The 16,409-nt window shown below is 31.0% G+C and overlaps 1 protein-coding gene across 7 annotated transcripts in view; it reads right to left on the bottom strand.

Moving 5' to 3' along the window:
- Window positions 1-16,409, bottom strand: part of LOC127710652 (septin-2-like) — a 635,810-nt gene that overhangs the window by 576,330 nt on the left and 43,071 nt on the right. For all 7 annotated transcript variants that reach the window (XR_007986256.1, XM_052216600.1, XM_052216598.1 and 4 more), the window contains 7 exons: window positions 9,002-9,095; window positions 6,212-6,298; window positions 3,704-3,827; window positions 3,226-3,360; window positions 2,508-2,625; window positions 1,570-1,671; window positions 605-701 (listed from right to left, as the gene is read on the bottom strand). Coding sequence is in view for 6 of the 7 variants with exons in the window: in XM_052216600.1 (XP_052072560.1) it covers window positions 605-701; window positions 1,570-1,671; window positions 2,508-2,625; window positions 3,226-3,360; window positions 3,704-3,827; window positions 6,212-6,298; window positions 9,002-9,095 (757 nt within the window). In the remaining variant the exon portion in view is untranslated. The remainder of the gene's footprint in view (window positions 1-604; window positions 702-1,569; window positions 1,672-2,507; window positions 2,626-3,225; window positions 3,361-3,703; window positions 3,828-6,211; window positions 6,299-9,001; window positions 9,096-16,409) is intronic.

Genomic DNA, 16,409 nt, shown 5'->3' with positions numbered 1-16,409 from the left:
TCGAGAACTGCAAAAGTGATGCCACACAAATTTGAACTTGATCCAGGTTTTGTATTATTAAACATTGTGTATAAATTCATAACATTTGGTTGAGGAAAACAAAAGTTAGGGAATGGAAACCAATTTTGGGACGTAAGGACAGACAAGTGAAACACTTAATGCACCCTCTGATAACGAAGGGGGCATAAAAATAGACAACTTTTCCCTAATCAACAATTTTTGGTTCCCACAAAGATAAATGAATCTATACATCCGCATTATTTGGTCTCTTATGGATAGTTGTCTCATTGACATTCATACCATATCTCCATAATTTTATATCCATAGTATCTTGATTACTGCTGAAAAAAATCTCAGATATAAGCTACATTATTTGTTAGTATTTCATAATTTGCTGTAAAAATAGTGCATTCTTGATTAGCATGGAGTAGCTATTCTAATACACCTTTGTTTTTCTGAAAATTGTGTTTATCACTGGAAGAAAATCTTATTTTTAACAGATTTGTATCTATCTTCTTCAATGTTTCTATGTATGCAACAGAAGTGGCTATGTAATGTTGTATTTTTGTTACCATTTCCTTCTTTAACATTGTATATATTTTACCTTCAACAATCCCCCATGGATACATCCTTCCTCTAATTTTCTTCCCTCCTGCCTCTACAACTGTGTTACTACCAATAACAGCAAATGGCACTGCTTCCTAAAATATTTAAGAAAATAGATAGGAAACAAGCTGACCACATTATTATTTGCCTGTCCCAAGTCGGGAGCCTGTAATTCAGTGGTTTGTCATTGGTCTTTATCAGACATATGTTTTGTCATAAATCAGCCTGTTGGTTTTCTTGTTTGAATTGTTTCACATCATTTAGACCCTTTTAGATATAGTTTTCCCACTAGCAATCATACCACATCTCCTTATTATTTTTATATGGTCAAAGTTCACACTATTAATCAAGAGGATTTTATAATTTCAACCTGACAGTGGGTGTTCCATACTGTGAGCAAAATGTTTAGATTGTCCCCTGATTCCATACCTATGAAGTGGACATGCCATTATTTTGTTTTTAGCATAAGACTTGCACATATACAACACCATGGAAAATTTAGTCAATCATTTTTATACAAAAGGTTATGTAGAATATCCATCTAAGTTGTAGTGCATCTTCGATAAAAGCTGTGACTTGATCTGCTTGCTTTAGTCTCGTAAATGTATATTTAATTTCTACAATTCTACAAATTTCTTAAATTAAATGTATATTTAATTTCTACAATTCTACAAATTTCTTAAATGTATATTTAATTTCTACAATTCTACAAATTTCTTAAATGTATATTTAATTTCTACAATTCTACAAATTTCTTAAATGTATATTTAATTTCTACAATTCTACAAAAGTTTAAAAAATTATTGATTGCGCTTTGTTTTTTTCAAAAGTTACTAGATTTTATTTTCATCAGGTTTTGTTATGCAAAAGCTATGACTTGCGGTGCATTAAGTTTAAATTTCAAGTGTCTAGTTTTATTTGGGACAAATATGTTTTTTCTTTAAAATAAGTTTTTCAACAAACCTTGAGAGCTTTATCTTGTTCCTTGAACTCATCATCTTCATCGCTGTCACATTCTGGGAATGTATAAATGTTGATATCGTTCTCTCTAATATCTTCCAATACCTAACAATTGAAAAATAAATGTAAATCATCTTCAGTATAAAAGCTACTTACATAAAAAAAAATCACCTGTAACTTAGTTCTCTAAGATACTTTATGAATAAAAGAAGATATGGGGTATACGGTATGTTAATGAGACAGCAACCCAATGATGAATAAAACCGAAAGACATCTTCAAAGAACAAATTAGAGTCTATAACAGTAGAAAGGTGTCTATACAATATGTAAAGCCATAATCATCCAGAGTCTATAAAAGATGGGAATAAATTTAAAAGAAACAATAAAAAATCTGCCATTAACACCCAATTCTCCAAATAATGAAAAACATTAGGATATGACACATGACAATCACTGAAGGGGTTCATGTCTTCTATTTTAAATTTATCAACCTCTTTCCAATTATTTTTATCAAATATTAACAGGTGTACATTCTGCAGAGCCAAATAGACACTCCATCAGCATGGGTTTAAATGTTGAACAGTAGAAGTCCCAGTGACCATGTACCTATACCCTAATTAACCCATAGGATCTGAAATCATGAAGTATACTAAGGCAACTAACAAGCAAAATATCTCACATCAATAATTTAGTTTACTTCTTTAAACGATTGTAACAATCAATGACTGACTGAAGGAATAATTTGTGCACAATGACGTCTATAGGTTACCTACAACACTCCGCCATTAGGACCTAATACTGTGGAATTTAACTGTGGTCAGGATTATAGTTTATGCATTTCTCTTTTATTTTGATGTTTTTCTCTAGTTTTTTTTTTATTTGTCTAATAAGCATCAATGCTTTTTAGTCTTTTTTTTTAATATACAATGTGATATACTGACCTTGGTTTTTAACCTTTTGACCTCTTTCGGTGTGAGAACATCAGACTTGGCTATGAGAGGTACAATGTTGACTTTATTATGTAGTTTTTTCATTACTAAAATATCTAATGGTTTCAACCTAGAAAAAAAGAAATTTATTAGATACTAATTTTGTACAAGAAGGAATGTATTTTAATGCCTTTTAAGATAATTCATGAACAGTAACCTGTATATCAAGGTCATCCTTAAAGCCAGAGAAGAGAGGTGACCTTCAATATGCATATGCATTTCTACAGCATTACATGAGAGGTTTTCAATTAAAAGAGGTGACCTGTATATCAGGTTTGATTATATATCAATATTCCAAATATTCAAGAGTTACTGTATGTCCTATGGTAAGAGTTGTTTATTTTGCAAGTATGTATAGTCTGTAAGGGAACATTTTGTATTTTTCCCTTTTATAAAAAATTATATCATAAATAAAGCATAATTTTCAGTTGTTTATAATGACAGTATTTCTGACAGCACATCCATAACATTATAAAAACATGCATTTTTAAATTTACAAACGTAATGTTCTGCAACACGATTTTAAATTGCATTAATTGCACTGACATAGCCCCAATTTATTGGCCAAACCACATTTTAGGATACTATGAAACAGAAATTATTCAAAATTGAGCATTTATGTTTTTTAAGTTTCAAACAATATTACATCCAAATATCCTGGATAACTTACCCATGACCGTAGGGAGAGATGAAGTATAAACAACAGTGTATTCGTGAATCATTGATATTCTTTCTGTTCAGCCCACTCTCTGCCTGGTAATATAACTGGAATTGCTGATCGACATATGAAACAACTCTCTTCCAACTGAAAAAAAAATCAACATGATTTTTTTTCATTTATCATTATATATAAAGTATTTAACATAGTTATTCTGTTCACAATAAACAGTGTTATAGTGTCTGCTAACATACCTACATCTATATGATACATTTTTTGTGAAAAATCCAATACATAAATCATGTAATTGTATAAAAAGAAAGGTTGCAAATCTTTCAGGCAAATGTGACCTCAGATGGATGTAGATGTTCTGTTTAGGACCTTTTGATTATCAATTTAAAGATTTACTATTTTTTGCTTTCCAACCTTTTATAAGTCTCAAGCCTTTTCCAGAAACATGAGTTGTCCTCAATTGGCAGTGTAAACTTACCTGTCTTCAGCATTAACAGCATCATTATATCCAGGGGTATCTACAATTGTCAGTCTGACTTTGACCCCTTTTTCTTCAATTTCTATTTGTTTCTTCACTGTAGAAAGAGTTCTTTCAACAAGATCTGTAAAAGCATTGATACATTATAAATGTTGCAGTACTTAAATTTCTAAGATTCTTTCGAACAGTTATGATAAGCTAATCCCTTCTAGAAAGGTTGAGAAAAAGGAATGGATGATAGAAAATATGCATCAAACAGACCAATGAAATTCCTCACCACCTCTACCATATTCTATCGAATCAAGAGCCTGTATTTCAGTGGTTGTCGTTTGTTCCTGTATATCATATTTGTTTTTCTTTTTTTGTTTTGTACACAAATTAGGTCATTAGTTTTCTTGATCAAACTGTAAAGGTTGTATGGTGACCTATAGTTGCTTATTTCTATTTCATTTGGTCTCTGGTGAAGAGTTGGCTCATTGACAATCCTTACCACATCTTGTTATTTTCGTATATGCTATGGATTCAATATTATTCATGGGATACCTATTTTTGGGGATTTCAAGAATACAGGTAAACCACGAATTTAAACGTTCAACAAAGTACACATTTTTTAATAGGATTGTATACAGACTTTGGCAAATCCAAGAAATCAATTATCCGAGAAAATTTCAGTTTTCTTCAATACATTCAAAACACAGTATGTTAAACAAGATTATCTTACATTTCTAGGAATATGAGTGGTTAAAAGCAACCATGTGGAGACCCTGTATATTTCATATGGGGTTAGTAGGCATGGTTTATTTTAATACATAGTTAGTAGTGGTGTTACGTCCCTTTATAAAAACAACACTGCATTGAGGAAAAATCTGAAACGTTTCACCCGGACAACAGATGAAGAAATTGATGATGAACAATTGAAATGAATTCATAAAACACATTAAAAGCTTACAAGTTGTTATTGTTGGCATTTGTTTTTGTATTGACCAATGGAAGCAGGTTCTTAATATTGAAGACTTGATCACTTTGATAGGCCACTGGTCTAAATGCCACAGTGTGCTAGTGACCTAATACGATATATATGGGGTCAGTAAATTCCATATATATCATATTAGGTCACTAGCACACCGTGTAACTAATATTATCTAACCTCCTATACATTTCTAGGAATATGATTGGTTAAAAGCGTCCGCGTGGAGACCGTGTATATTCCATATTAGGTTAGTAGGGAGGCGGGGCTTATTTCAATACACGGTTAGTAGTGGTGTTACGTCCCTTTATAAAAACAAAACAGTACTGAGAAAAAATCTTAAAGGTTTCAACAAACGAAGAAATTGATGATTAAGATTGAAATAAATTCATAAAACACATTTAAAGCTAACAAGTTTTTATTGTTGGCATCTGTTTTTGTAGGATCAATGGAAATATTTTCGTTATGCTAACGGTATTGAATTCAGACTTGCTCACTTCGATAGGTTACTAGTCTAAATATCACACGTTAAGATAGTCGGTAAGATAAATTCGTTACATAGTGTGCTAGTGACCTAATACGGTATATATGGGGTCAGTAAATTCCATATGGGGTGAGAGCTTCTTCGCTCTCACCCCATGTGAAATTTACTGACCCCATATATACCGTATTAGGTCACTAACACACCATGTAACTAATAATATGCATCAATAGTGCACCATACCCCACTAATGCACTTTCTTATTTCCATGTTCAGTATCCATGAAATCTTGGTCAAAACTCTAATTTAGTATATATATTTAACAGTTCACTTCATAATGAACAGATGTACTAAGTTTCAAGTTGATGTGTTTACAAACTACCCTTAATACAAAGCTTTAACTTAGATAAAAACCAAAAAGTAAACCTGATATGGGACAGATTGGACTAACAGACAGATGGACACACAGACAGAAAAACACAATTCTCCTTTACTATCTTAGGCAGGACATAAACCAAATTTGCTCTGCTAATCTGTAAAACATTTTAATAATGAATCCTATCTTTTCATATCAAATATAACAGATTCAGTAAGATTTCTAAGAAATAGTAGAATCTCATTTTTGTGAAAAGTAGCTAGTACAGGTAGTAATTCCACATAACAGATATAATTTGATTCCTCTTTTTAATTTACTGTTGTGAAATCTTAACCGAACTATAAAACTCAAATTGCATTGCACATCTACAATTACAGTCATAACAAAAGTCTATTTACATTATATATATATACTGCCTTTTTTTCTTAGTTAATACAAATACATATTTGTTTTTTGTAAATTGCTTTGTTATAAATTAGGCTGTAAGTTTTCTCAACTGAATGGTTTGTCATTGTTGAAGTCTTATGGTTGCCTATAATTGCTTGCATCCACTTCATTTAAACTTTGGTTGATAGTTGTCTTGTTGGCAATCATACCATATCTCCTGATTTTTATAACATCATTATGGACAAAATAGTGAATGATAACCCATAAAAATATTATACATTGTACTTAAATTCCTACCAGCTGTGTCTGGGATAGTTCTGTCTTTGTACAAGTCTGTAAGGAAAAGGCTGTTTATCAGAGTGGATTTTCCAAGACCAGAGTCTCCTGCAAAACAAACTTAAACATAAAAATGTGCAATACAGATGGTTCTTGCAATAGCTCACAACTGCAGTCATTATAACGTCATAGTAACACTTTTACTGCCACAAACTGCTGAATTTTTATTTGTTTTACAACTGAAACTTCTTGCAAAAGGTCAATTCTATTGTTTTAATACTTTTTTTGTTGCAAATGTAGGAGCACAGAAATTACTGTTCAAGTAGAACATTCTGCTCAAAGGCTATTGGTCAAAGGAAATCTAATCCTCAAAGAAGTCATTGAGGTTTGCCAATATATCAGAATAATTTTCTTTAATTATTCAGTACTGTAAACTTTTAATAACATTTATTAAACCATCAAATTTATTGAAAATGGTAGATCCAAAAAGAAATTGAGCTATCACCGAGTCTGTTCTATGATTAGTAATGTGTAATGCTATTGGTTCAGTATTCAGATGAAACATTCTTTCTTATTTTCACTTTTCACTTTTTACTACTTGGACATGCTGGTCAGATTTTCAATTGGCTAACTGACCAGGAAGACTAAAAATTCTACATTGAAACTTTATTCTGACAATTAGCAGAACTGGCATAGTGTTGAAACTTCTAAAGCTGAATGCTTAATTGTGAGGTAAGAAATACCAATTTTAAAATCTTTAGTTTGAGTCAACCATTATACTACGCCACAACCTCCAACACTTGATCCAAGTATGCTATCATGAGACCACCAAGATAGTTCTGACATTTATGGCATCTCATAAACACTTGACATCACGTTTTTATTGTCATGTTTAATTCACAAAACCAATGACAGTCCCCTTTAACCCTTTTCTTTAAGGGAAAATACTGACATTGACGTAATGTAGCTAAATTAATTAATATTCTGCAAAAATATTAACGTTCTTGTCCCTATTTTAATTTCAACATTTCTAGTTTAGAAAGCTGTCATGCAATTTTCCCTAAACAATAATCCTTTTTTAAAAACCTTCTGATCTCTAACAACAAATTTCTATGGCTGTTATGCAATAAGACATCTCAATTCTTTGTATGATCATCTATCAGAAATTCCATTTTAAAATTGAGTCATAAAATGTTGAAAATTTTGAAGGGGAATCTGTGAAGTCACAATTACATTGTAATTTTTTTTCTCAAATCTTAATGTATAAGAAAATCCCATTACTATTACATGAGGGTCTGGATGGGGTTTACAGAATAGAGAATAATGGGCAAAAAGTGCAGAATAAAAGGCCAAAACAATAAAGAACAGAGAAAAATGGTTGAAAAAAATAAAGAATAGAGAATAATGGGGTGCTAAAATATAAAGAATAGAGGAAAAAACGGCCTAAAAAATTAAAGAATACAGAAAAGCAGGACCCCATCCACACTCTCTTATATAATATTAAAGATTTCTAGATTTACATCTTATGAATGACAATTGCAAAAATCCAGACAAAAAATAAACGTGAAATAATAAATAATGATGTAATATCATATCTGTATGATTTCCTGACAATGTAATTATATGAGACATTATAAGGCATTATTTATAGGTTATCTATGGAAGTTTTATCATAATCAATACAAAGTAGTTAAAATAGCTATATTCATATTACTGATATCATAATATTCTTCATATGGAGTGAATTCCCTTTTCCCCTTTGCATGCCTGTCTCATAAAATAATCCAATTACCTCCCTTGAGATTTAGTGAATAAGCCAAGTCAGAAATATTGAAGTAATTATCCAAATTAATCTATTGGATGCTTTGTTTAACACTTTTGCAAGTGATTTGGGACATTTTCATTTTCAAACTACCATATAACTAGTGATCAATGTCATCTCTTTTAAGCTAAAATCTGTCTTGTCAGATAACCCTTTTCTTCTGCTGTAGTTATTTTTAAAGTTCAATTCAAAAGTCAACTATCTTATAAGGTAAATTTTCTCTGGTCCAGAGGGTGATCTGCGATTTGAGGGCATTTCTTATAATAGACAGTCTTGTATTTATGCAATTAATACCCATACTACTTGGACAAAAATATATCATCTTTCTCCTTTCTTCATTCCCTGACCTCTCTTCTCTCCTACCTACAATTTCCTTTCTATCCTTTTTTCTCAGTCTACCACCACCCTTGTTCTGTCACCTTTCCATCCCTCTCTCCTCATTTCAACATTTTTCTCCATTCCATTCTCCTTCCACCTACTTTCTCCCTACTTTTTTGTATTTATGAAAGTTTTCTCACAATAGCCTGCTTGATTGATGTTTTCTTTACATCCAGTGGCAAATATTTCATGGATGTTCAGGACAAGTACAAATTAACAATAAATACAATAGGTAGGTCCTGTGGTAGGGGTCAACAGATAAGGACGAGAAATTTGGACTGTAACCGGAAAATTATGGTATATTGGTTAGGTGCAGAAATTTAGTCTTGAAGCAGGCCACCTACAAACCTCCACAAGAGTTGTTGCAAGGGTTTTTAACATGCAGAGAGGTGGCACTATCTCTGCACAAGGCATCTGATTTAACGTCCCCTTTCTACCATACATTGCTGTTATTTAATACATCCTGCACAACCAAATGAATGCTCTACATTGAATGGTTTTTACTGCCAGTATGAAGAAGATCAAAAGTGACTCTATTGTTATACCCCAGTCACCCTTGGGGTTGACAATAGTCTGTCTGTCTCTCATATATATTAACAGTTTATGCCTACCTAACACCATCAAACTAAAATCAAATCCTCGTCTAACAGCCTTTCTGTGAACCTGTTCTGGTAATGAAGCAAAACCTATGAATTCATCTTCTTCCTACAAATACAGAATTGGAATTATGAATTTCACATTAAATTTTACAAAATACATCAAACAAAATTATCCTTCTTATTATTAAATTTCATATTTAAATAATATATATTCAATTTCCATTCTCAAATTTAATCTTTCATTACCTTTTTGGAGATTTATCTTTTTGTTTTGATATTTATTACTTTTTCTACCGGTATAATACACAAAAAATATAAAATTCAGGAATTTCAATTGTTATATACAAATTATTCCTTACATGCATTTTGCATTATCTTACATCATATCCCCATCATTTACATTAATCATACTTTATGATTTAGCTTACATTATATATACATTAAACTTCATAAATAAACAAGAGTGTAGTTCTCCTGTTAAGCCTAATAATCGTATTTTTACTTAGTTGTTTTTTCAAATAGCCTCTATGCAATGATTTTTGAGATACAACATCAATTTCGCCATTGATTAAATCTTGCCTCTACTGATAACATATTTCCAACCTTATTTGGTATTCAATAAAAATGAGGTAAAACCTGACCACTTCTGTTCATATACAAATTTGTATATAAATATCCTCATTTCCAATCCTAATTTAATTTGGTATTCATTAAAAATGTAATCAAACCTGATGATTTTTGCTAATATACAAAACTGTATGTTATCCTCATTCACGATCACTCTTTTCCCAAACCTTTTACAGACTGAATGATGCTAATTTTTTTATCAATGAATGAAAATAAGGATTTGGACATATCTTAAATAAGCATTTTTTTTTGAATATTTTTAAACATCATTTTTGATAAAAATTAAACACTTTGACTGATTTAATGTACAGAGCATTAATAAAATAGATATGTCCAAATCCCCATTTTTCATTCATTGATAAAGTGGTCAATAAAATAGCTACCCATATGTAATTACATAGTAAAAAATTCGTAAGGGTTCCACGGAACCCAGTGTCTCGCCTACTTTTCTGTTAATCGCAGGCTCAACAAAAATGAGGAAGTAAATCAATAAAAATATTCCTCTTGATACTATCTTTTGATTGTAAGAAGCTTCTGCCTAAGTTTGGTAAAAATCCAGGATAGTTTATGAATCTAATAAATGTTTAAAAACTTTAACTGCAGACTGAATGTAATGTTAACTGGAAGAAAACAAAATTTCCTTCTAGATACTAGCATTTGATCATAAACAAGCTTCTGTCCAAGTTTGGTACAAATCCAAAATAGTATAAGAAGGTTATTAAAATTTCAAAAACTTTAACCACAGAGTGAATGTGTTGTTTCCTGGCAGAAAATCTTAGTCCATTTAAAAGTAAAATAAGGAAAAAATGGATTTATTTTTTTACAAAATTTACTTCTGGATACTATCTTATGATCATAAACAAGCTTCTGTCCAAGTTTGGTACAAACCCAGGATAGTTTAAGAAAGTTATTAAAATTTTAAAAACTTTAACCACAGAGTGAATGTAATATTTCCCGGCAGAAAAACTAAGTCCATTTATAAGTAAAATACGGAAAAAATGGAATTTTATTTTTACAAAATTTACTTCTGGATACTATCTTATGATCATAAACAAGCTTCTGTCCAAGTTTGGTAGAAATCAAGGATAGTTTAAGAAAGTTATTAAAATTTCAAAAACTTTAACCACAGAGTGAATGTAATATTTCCCGGCAGAAAAACTAAGTCCATTTCTAAGTAAAATACGGAAAAAATGGAATTTTATTTTTACAAAATTTACTTCTGGATACTATCTTATGATCATAAACAAGCTTCTGTCCAAGTTTGGTAGAAATCAAGGATAGTTTAAGAAAGTTATTAAAATTTCAAAAACTTTAACCACAGAGTGAATATTTGTGGACGCCGCCGACGACAACGACGACGACGCCGACGGAATGTAGGATCGTTATGTCTCGCTTTTTCGACTAAAGTCGAAGGCTCGACAAAAATCATGAATAAACAAAATAAAAGGTCTCTGTCCTATATTTCACCTGTTTCTCATTAGCCTCTTTCTAGACAGCCTACTGAGATATATTATTTATTTTCCCGTCAGGTATCTACTTTACAGTACCTTAACTACTTATTAGTATATTTTGTATTACAATTCATCCTTCCCCTAACTACTTATTTAACACTTTATATACAGTATACATTGTATATTATATAGATATCTCAGTAATGGACATACTTCAAATACTTTGTGACCATTAAATTTGTCCTGGGTGATGCTTATATCTCTGTCTACATTTAGGATAGATGGAATTTTTTTTTTTAAATATCCTTATCATATTTTTTTATTAGGTTAAATTAGTTGTGTGTGTGTTTAATATAAGACATATTAATTAAAGGTGACGTAAAAGTTTGCTTGGTATAGGGAGGCTAGGGGAAAAAAATGTAGCTTTTCATCTTTCAGAAATAATAAAAAAATCTTTGTTTAAATATGAACCATTACTTTTGTAACCCCAAGGGTTACTGGGAATTGAAATATGGTCACTTCGGTCTCTTCCAACCAGAAGTAAAACCTTCACCAAAGTGCGGCATCTATTTGACTGTTTGGGATGTGCAAGTACGCAGCCATGTTCCGGTCAGAATGATAATTTTAAAATCGATGCCTTGTATAGAGAGAGTCCCACACTCTCTGCATGCTAAGAACCCTTGCAACAAGTCTTTGAGGGGTCCGTAGGTAGCCTGTTGTAAGGCAAAATTTCTGTCCCTAACCAATATACCCTCATTTCCAAGTAGCAATGCAAATTTCAACTGACCTTCATCCCTGACGACCTCTATTACACTGGACCAACCTATTGTATTTGTTGTTAATTTGTTCTTGTCCAGATCATGCATGAAATATTTGCCACTGGATGTTAAGCAACCAACAATCAATCAATCAATTACTTTTGTATCTTCATGTATCACTTGTACATTTTCTAAATCATAGTTCACTTTTATAAGAATGTAATGCATTCTGGGTAATATTTTCAAACCCTCCAGAACACCAAAACACTAATTTGACACTTCCTAAACAATAGAAATTACACCAAAAATATGTCACTATTTTCATATTGGGGAACAAACAATCAAACTATCCAATTTTAGTCTATTAGATTCTGAAACAACAGTTTCCCATTACCTATCTTTTCTGTTTGTTTTGAGGTGAAACCTTCTAGACCTGTCATCGAGCCGTAATTTACAACATATACAATTTCTCAGGACAAATATCATGGCAGCAAAGTTAAGATTTAAAAATATGAATTTCTATCAAAAATATTCTTGTGTTATATCTCATTTTTTTAAATCAATCTATAAAAGATCCTTGAAAGCGAAGTGTGCATGGACACGTATAGGATCTGTTTATCATTCAGATTAATAGCTAAGACAGTTACAAATGCTAGTCAGTTTGCCACAAAAAATACCCTATGGCCTGACAATTAAATGTGGTCCAAAGTTAATGACAGAGTATATACAGCTTTTATCATCGTGTAATGGACTGTCCATTAAGGCATGGAACATTGAACTAATTGTGTAGAGAACATACTTTCTATAGTTTTATGTTGTAACGGACAACAATTAACACACGAAATACCAACACATTTATGACAGATGAAGTGTACATAACATAATTCACATGTCCTCGTGATGTAATTCATGACATCTTACAATGTAACTGGTTTCCTGTCAAAGGCCCAGTATTCAACATGAATTCAGCATGTTTTACTCGGATTGTATTGTACCATTTTTAAGGCACTGATTATGATAACTAATAAAAAAATGCATGAATTGAAGCCTTATATATAATTTGGTGTTTAAGAAGTACAGAAAAGCTGCCACAAATTTATGTATATTTTTTTTTCTGAGCTGACATATTTTTTCTCAAAAACACAGATCAATGCAGACCTTGGTAATTTGTTCAGTATTAGTTTTAAGATGATAGTTTTAGTACCTGCACATGTATGCAAACTGCACAGAGATCGACTCTTTTTTTCATCTGATTATGAATGCTACAACTTTTAAGGGCAGGCATAATGAAAATTTTTTTAATGATTTGACAGTTGCCTTTCAAGAGTTATGACCCTTGCTCATGTAAAAACTGGAATTACTATCATGGGATGTAGGGCATATGAGATCTACTTTGCTTTCAAAATAACAAAAGTTCATCTGACAGCTATTTTAACCAATAATTTTTTCTAATTTAAAACATCGGTTAACTCCTGCCAAAAATCTGCAATATTCTCCAATGAAAGAATTCGGTTACAATGTACATTTGTACTAAGAAATGAGATCTTAAAAATATTCTTTTACAAAAAAAATGTTTATTTTCTTTATTTCTATTATATTTAGTTTATCTAAAAAGCATGCTATATCTGATGTAATTATCAAAATTATTATGTCTTCACACAAAATTCTAAATCAACATTATGGTAAAATCTGATAATCCAAAACTAATCAGGATTTTAACTTAAAAACTTATCCTTTAAAATCTTTACCTACTTTCTTTGTTATTATACAACAAAATCTGACAGTAGCCTGTTAAAGTACATTATCTGCTTAAGAAATCAGAAGTATTTCATAACCTGGGGAATTTGTCCTTTTGTGGTTAGTGTGTAGTTTGAGGTTATTTGTAATAATTTAATCACCTCCTATGTAAATATTGTTTTTGATTGCAATCTGAAATGTTTATTTACACAATGTCAAAATGCAACTTTTTTTATTGAAAAAATATGTTAAATATTTATGATCATTTTCAATTATCAGCTTTCGTGATTAATTTTTATTTTTGATTGGAAAAATGTTAAGTTTATTTTTCATAATTAAGTTTATTTCTAAAATGTTATAATAAATGTAATAATGTTGATTGGTCAGTTTAGAGTAAGCAAAAATATTGATCTAAAAATCTGAGAACATCAATAGCAGCAGCAGCAATTATTTCAGTGGATTGCAGTATGCATTTCTAACAACAAGATCGAGACTTTAAAGACCTTAATTAAAAATGTAGTAGATAATTTATCCACCATGAATAAAATGTTAACACAAAGATATGTCACGCCTTTTTGTTATTTTGATAGTAAAATGCATATGCAAATGTTGATATAAAAATAGGAATATTATAACATGTAAGTTATGCAAAATATTCAGTCATTGAACCAATTTGACTGAAGGTACAGTGCCAAACAATCTCTTTGGAAATGAGATGTGCCAATGCTTATACAACTGCATACCAAATATCATTGACCTACAAATAGCAGTTTCCCATAAACTGACCTAATCACAAATTAATACATGTAAACTAAGCAAAAGTTTCAAAGTCAATAGACCATGACTGAGGGGCTGGGCCAAATAAACTCCATGGAAATGAGATGTGCCAATGCTTAGCTGCATACCAAATATCATTGACAAGTGGTTCCCCATAAACTGACCTAATCACAAACTCCGCTTCTTGATGCTGCTGCCGCCAACACCGCCAGAAACAGCACACCTTAGTCTCGCTTTTTGACTCTGTCAAGGTGAGACAAAAAACTGATTATTTAAAATTGGTAAAATCAAACAAATTGGTCAAAGAAGGTACAATTTCCTATAGTCAAATCCATGGAAAATACTAATGTTGTAATTTATAAAACATGTTTTCAACAGATGCTACCACAACAAAAAACTAATGACAACTTCTTTTAACAATGTTTTTTTTATAGCTTTACCCTGCATTAGCACAAAAGGCTATATTTCATCGAGGTAAAGTAATACTTTACTATTAAAATATAGAGAAAAAGAATAAAACTTCTGAAACCTAAAAAAAAATGCAGGTATTTACAGGATTGTTTTTAAGGATGTTATACAAAGTGAAAATTAATTGAGTGATATTGATAATTCACATTAAACACCTAAAATATAGATCTTAACGTTGTCACTCAAGCATGAAATGGCCCGAGAACACAGTTATTTCGTAGTGCATTTCTTTTAGACAATAAATTAAAATTAAAAAAATTGCACCTGCTCTATCTTAAAAAGATTTTTACAGTGTAGTGTACTACTATTGATACAAATAATATCAAAATTATAGAAACTTCTACCAGCTCTAACTCAAAATATTGACAATTCTGTGTTAAGGGGGGCTAAAATTCAGTTTGACAGCTTCAGACATTCTAATTTTTGACCTTTTTTAACTGGACCAAATCACTACTTAACATAAAGATTCAGCACCCAAATTTTTTTAACATGTAATTTCATCCCCTTACTTAATATTTCATGCATAAAATATCAAGAAATAAATTGGGAAAGTGTATCAAAAAAAAAAATGCAAGTTATACACTGTTCACACTAGGGACTATATTCGTAGACAACGAAAACCAAAGGACGATAACTGTGTCCTTGGACCTAATAGGATAGAAAGACTTGACCAATTTTAATAAAACTTTGCATGACCTAAGCTTAGGCAATTATAAGATAGTTGGCCAAGTTTCATGGCCATAGGATATATATTATAGAAACTAGGGCCATTTTAATATTGAAATTTGGATGTTTATTTTTGACGTTTAAATCAAATATTTTCAACTGTCAAGATTTTGGCCTAAAAAATTTAAATATTGCAAAAATTTGCTTTTTAAATACTCTTGAATTTAATATAATAAGTATTAAAAGCAACGGAACACTCATTTGATTTATCAGATTTATTACAGTTATTCAAAAGTCAAATTTATATGAGCCTGTGCCTGAAAATAGAGATTTTTGAATTAAGGGAAGCCTTACATAAACATGCATTTTTTTCAACCAATTTGAAGTTTTTGAAGTTTTTTAACCATACATTATTCATCCATATATATTAAATGTACTTTAAATGTAAAGAAAAGTTACAAAAAGCATACCACATGAGTATAAAATGGTCTTAGGCCATGTAAGACTGAGAATTATTTAGAGTCGATTTAGGCCGTAGCCCGTATTTACAAATAAAAATGCACACAGAGGCTATAAGAAATTGAAATTTGTTACTTTTTGCTCATTTCTATGCTAAGATGTCATGATACAAGAAGTATAATTGCAAAAGGACTCTTGAAATCAACTTTTTTTGCAGACAGTATGGTCTGATGATCAGTTTTTCACTTTTCAATGGAAAACTTGCATGTAGTTTTAGTCTCATTTGGCATATATTTGAACCACTTACTATCCTAAAGAAGAAAATTATGGTAGCATATGAAATGAATAGGGTGTACTGATCATTGTAAAGTGTTTTTTTTACAGATTTAGTGAAATATTTGTGATGGACTACAGATTTTATGTACAAAGCTCTACACATTTCACATACATCAAACAGGCCGTTTAACCAGGGACATA

This window comes from Mytilus californianus, unplaced genomic scaffold (genome assembly GCF_021869535.1).
Source record: "Mytilus californianus isolate M0D057914Y unplaced genomic scaffold, xbMytCali1.0.p SCAF_8, whole genome shotgun sequence".
NCBI lineage: Eukaryota > Metazoa > Mollusca > Bivalvia > Mytilida > Mytilidae > Mytilus > Mytilus californianus.
This window is presented reverse-complemented; position numbering and strand designations above follow the sequence as displayed.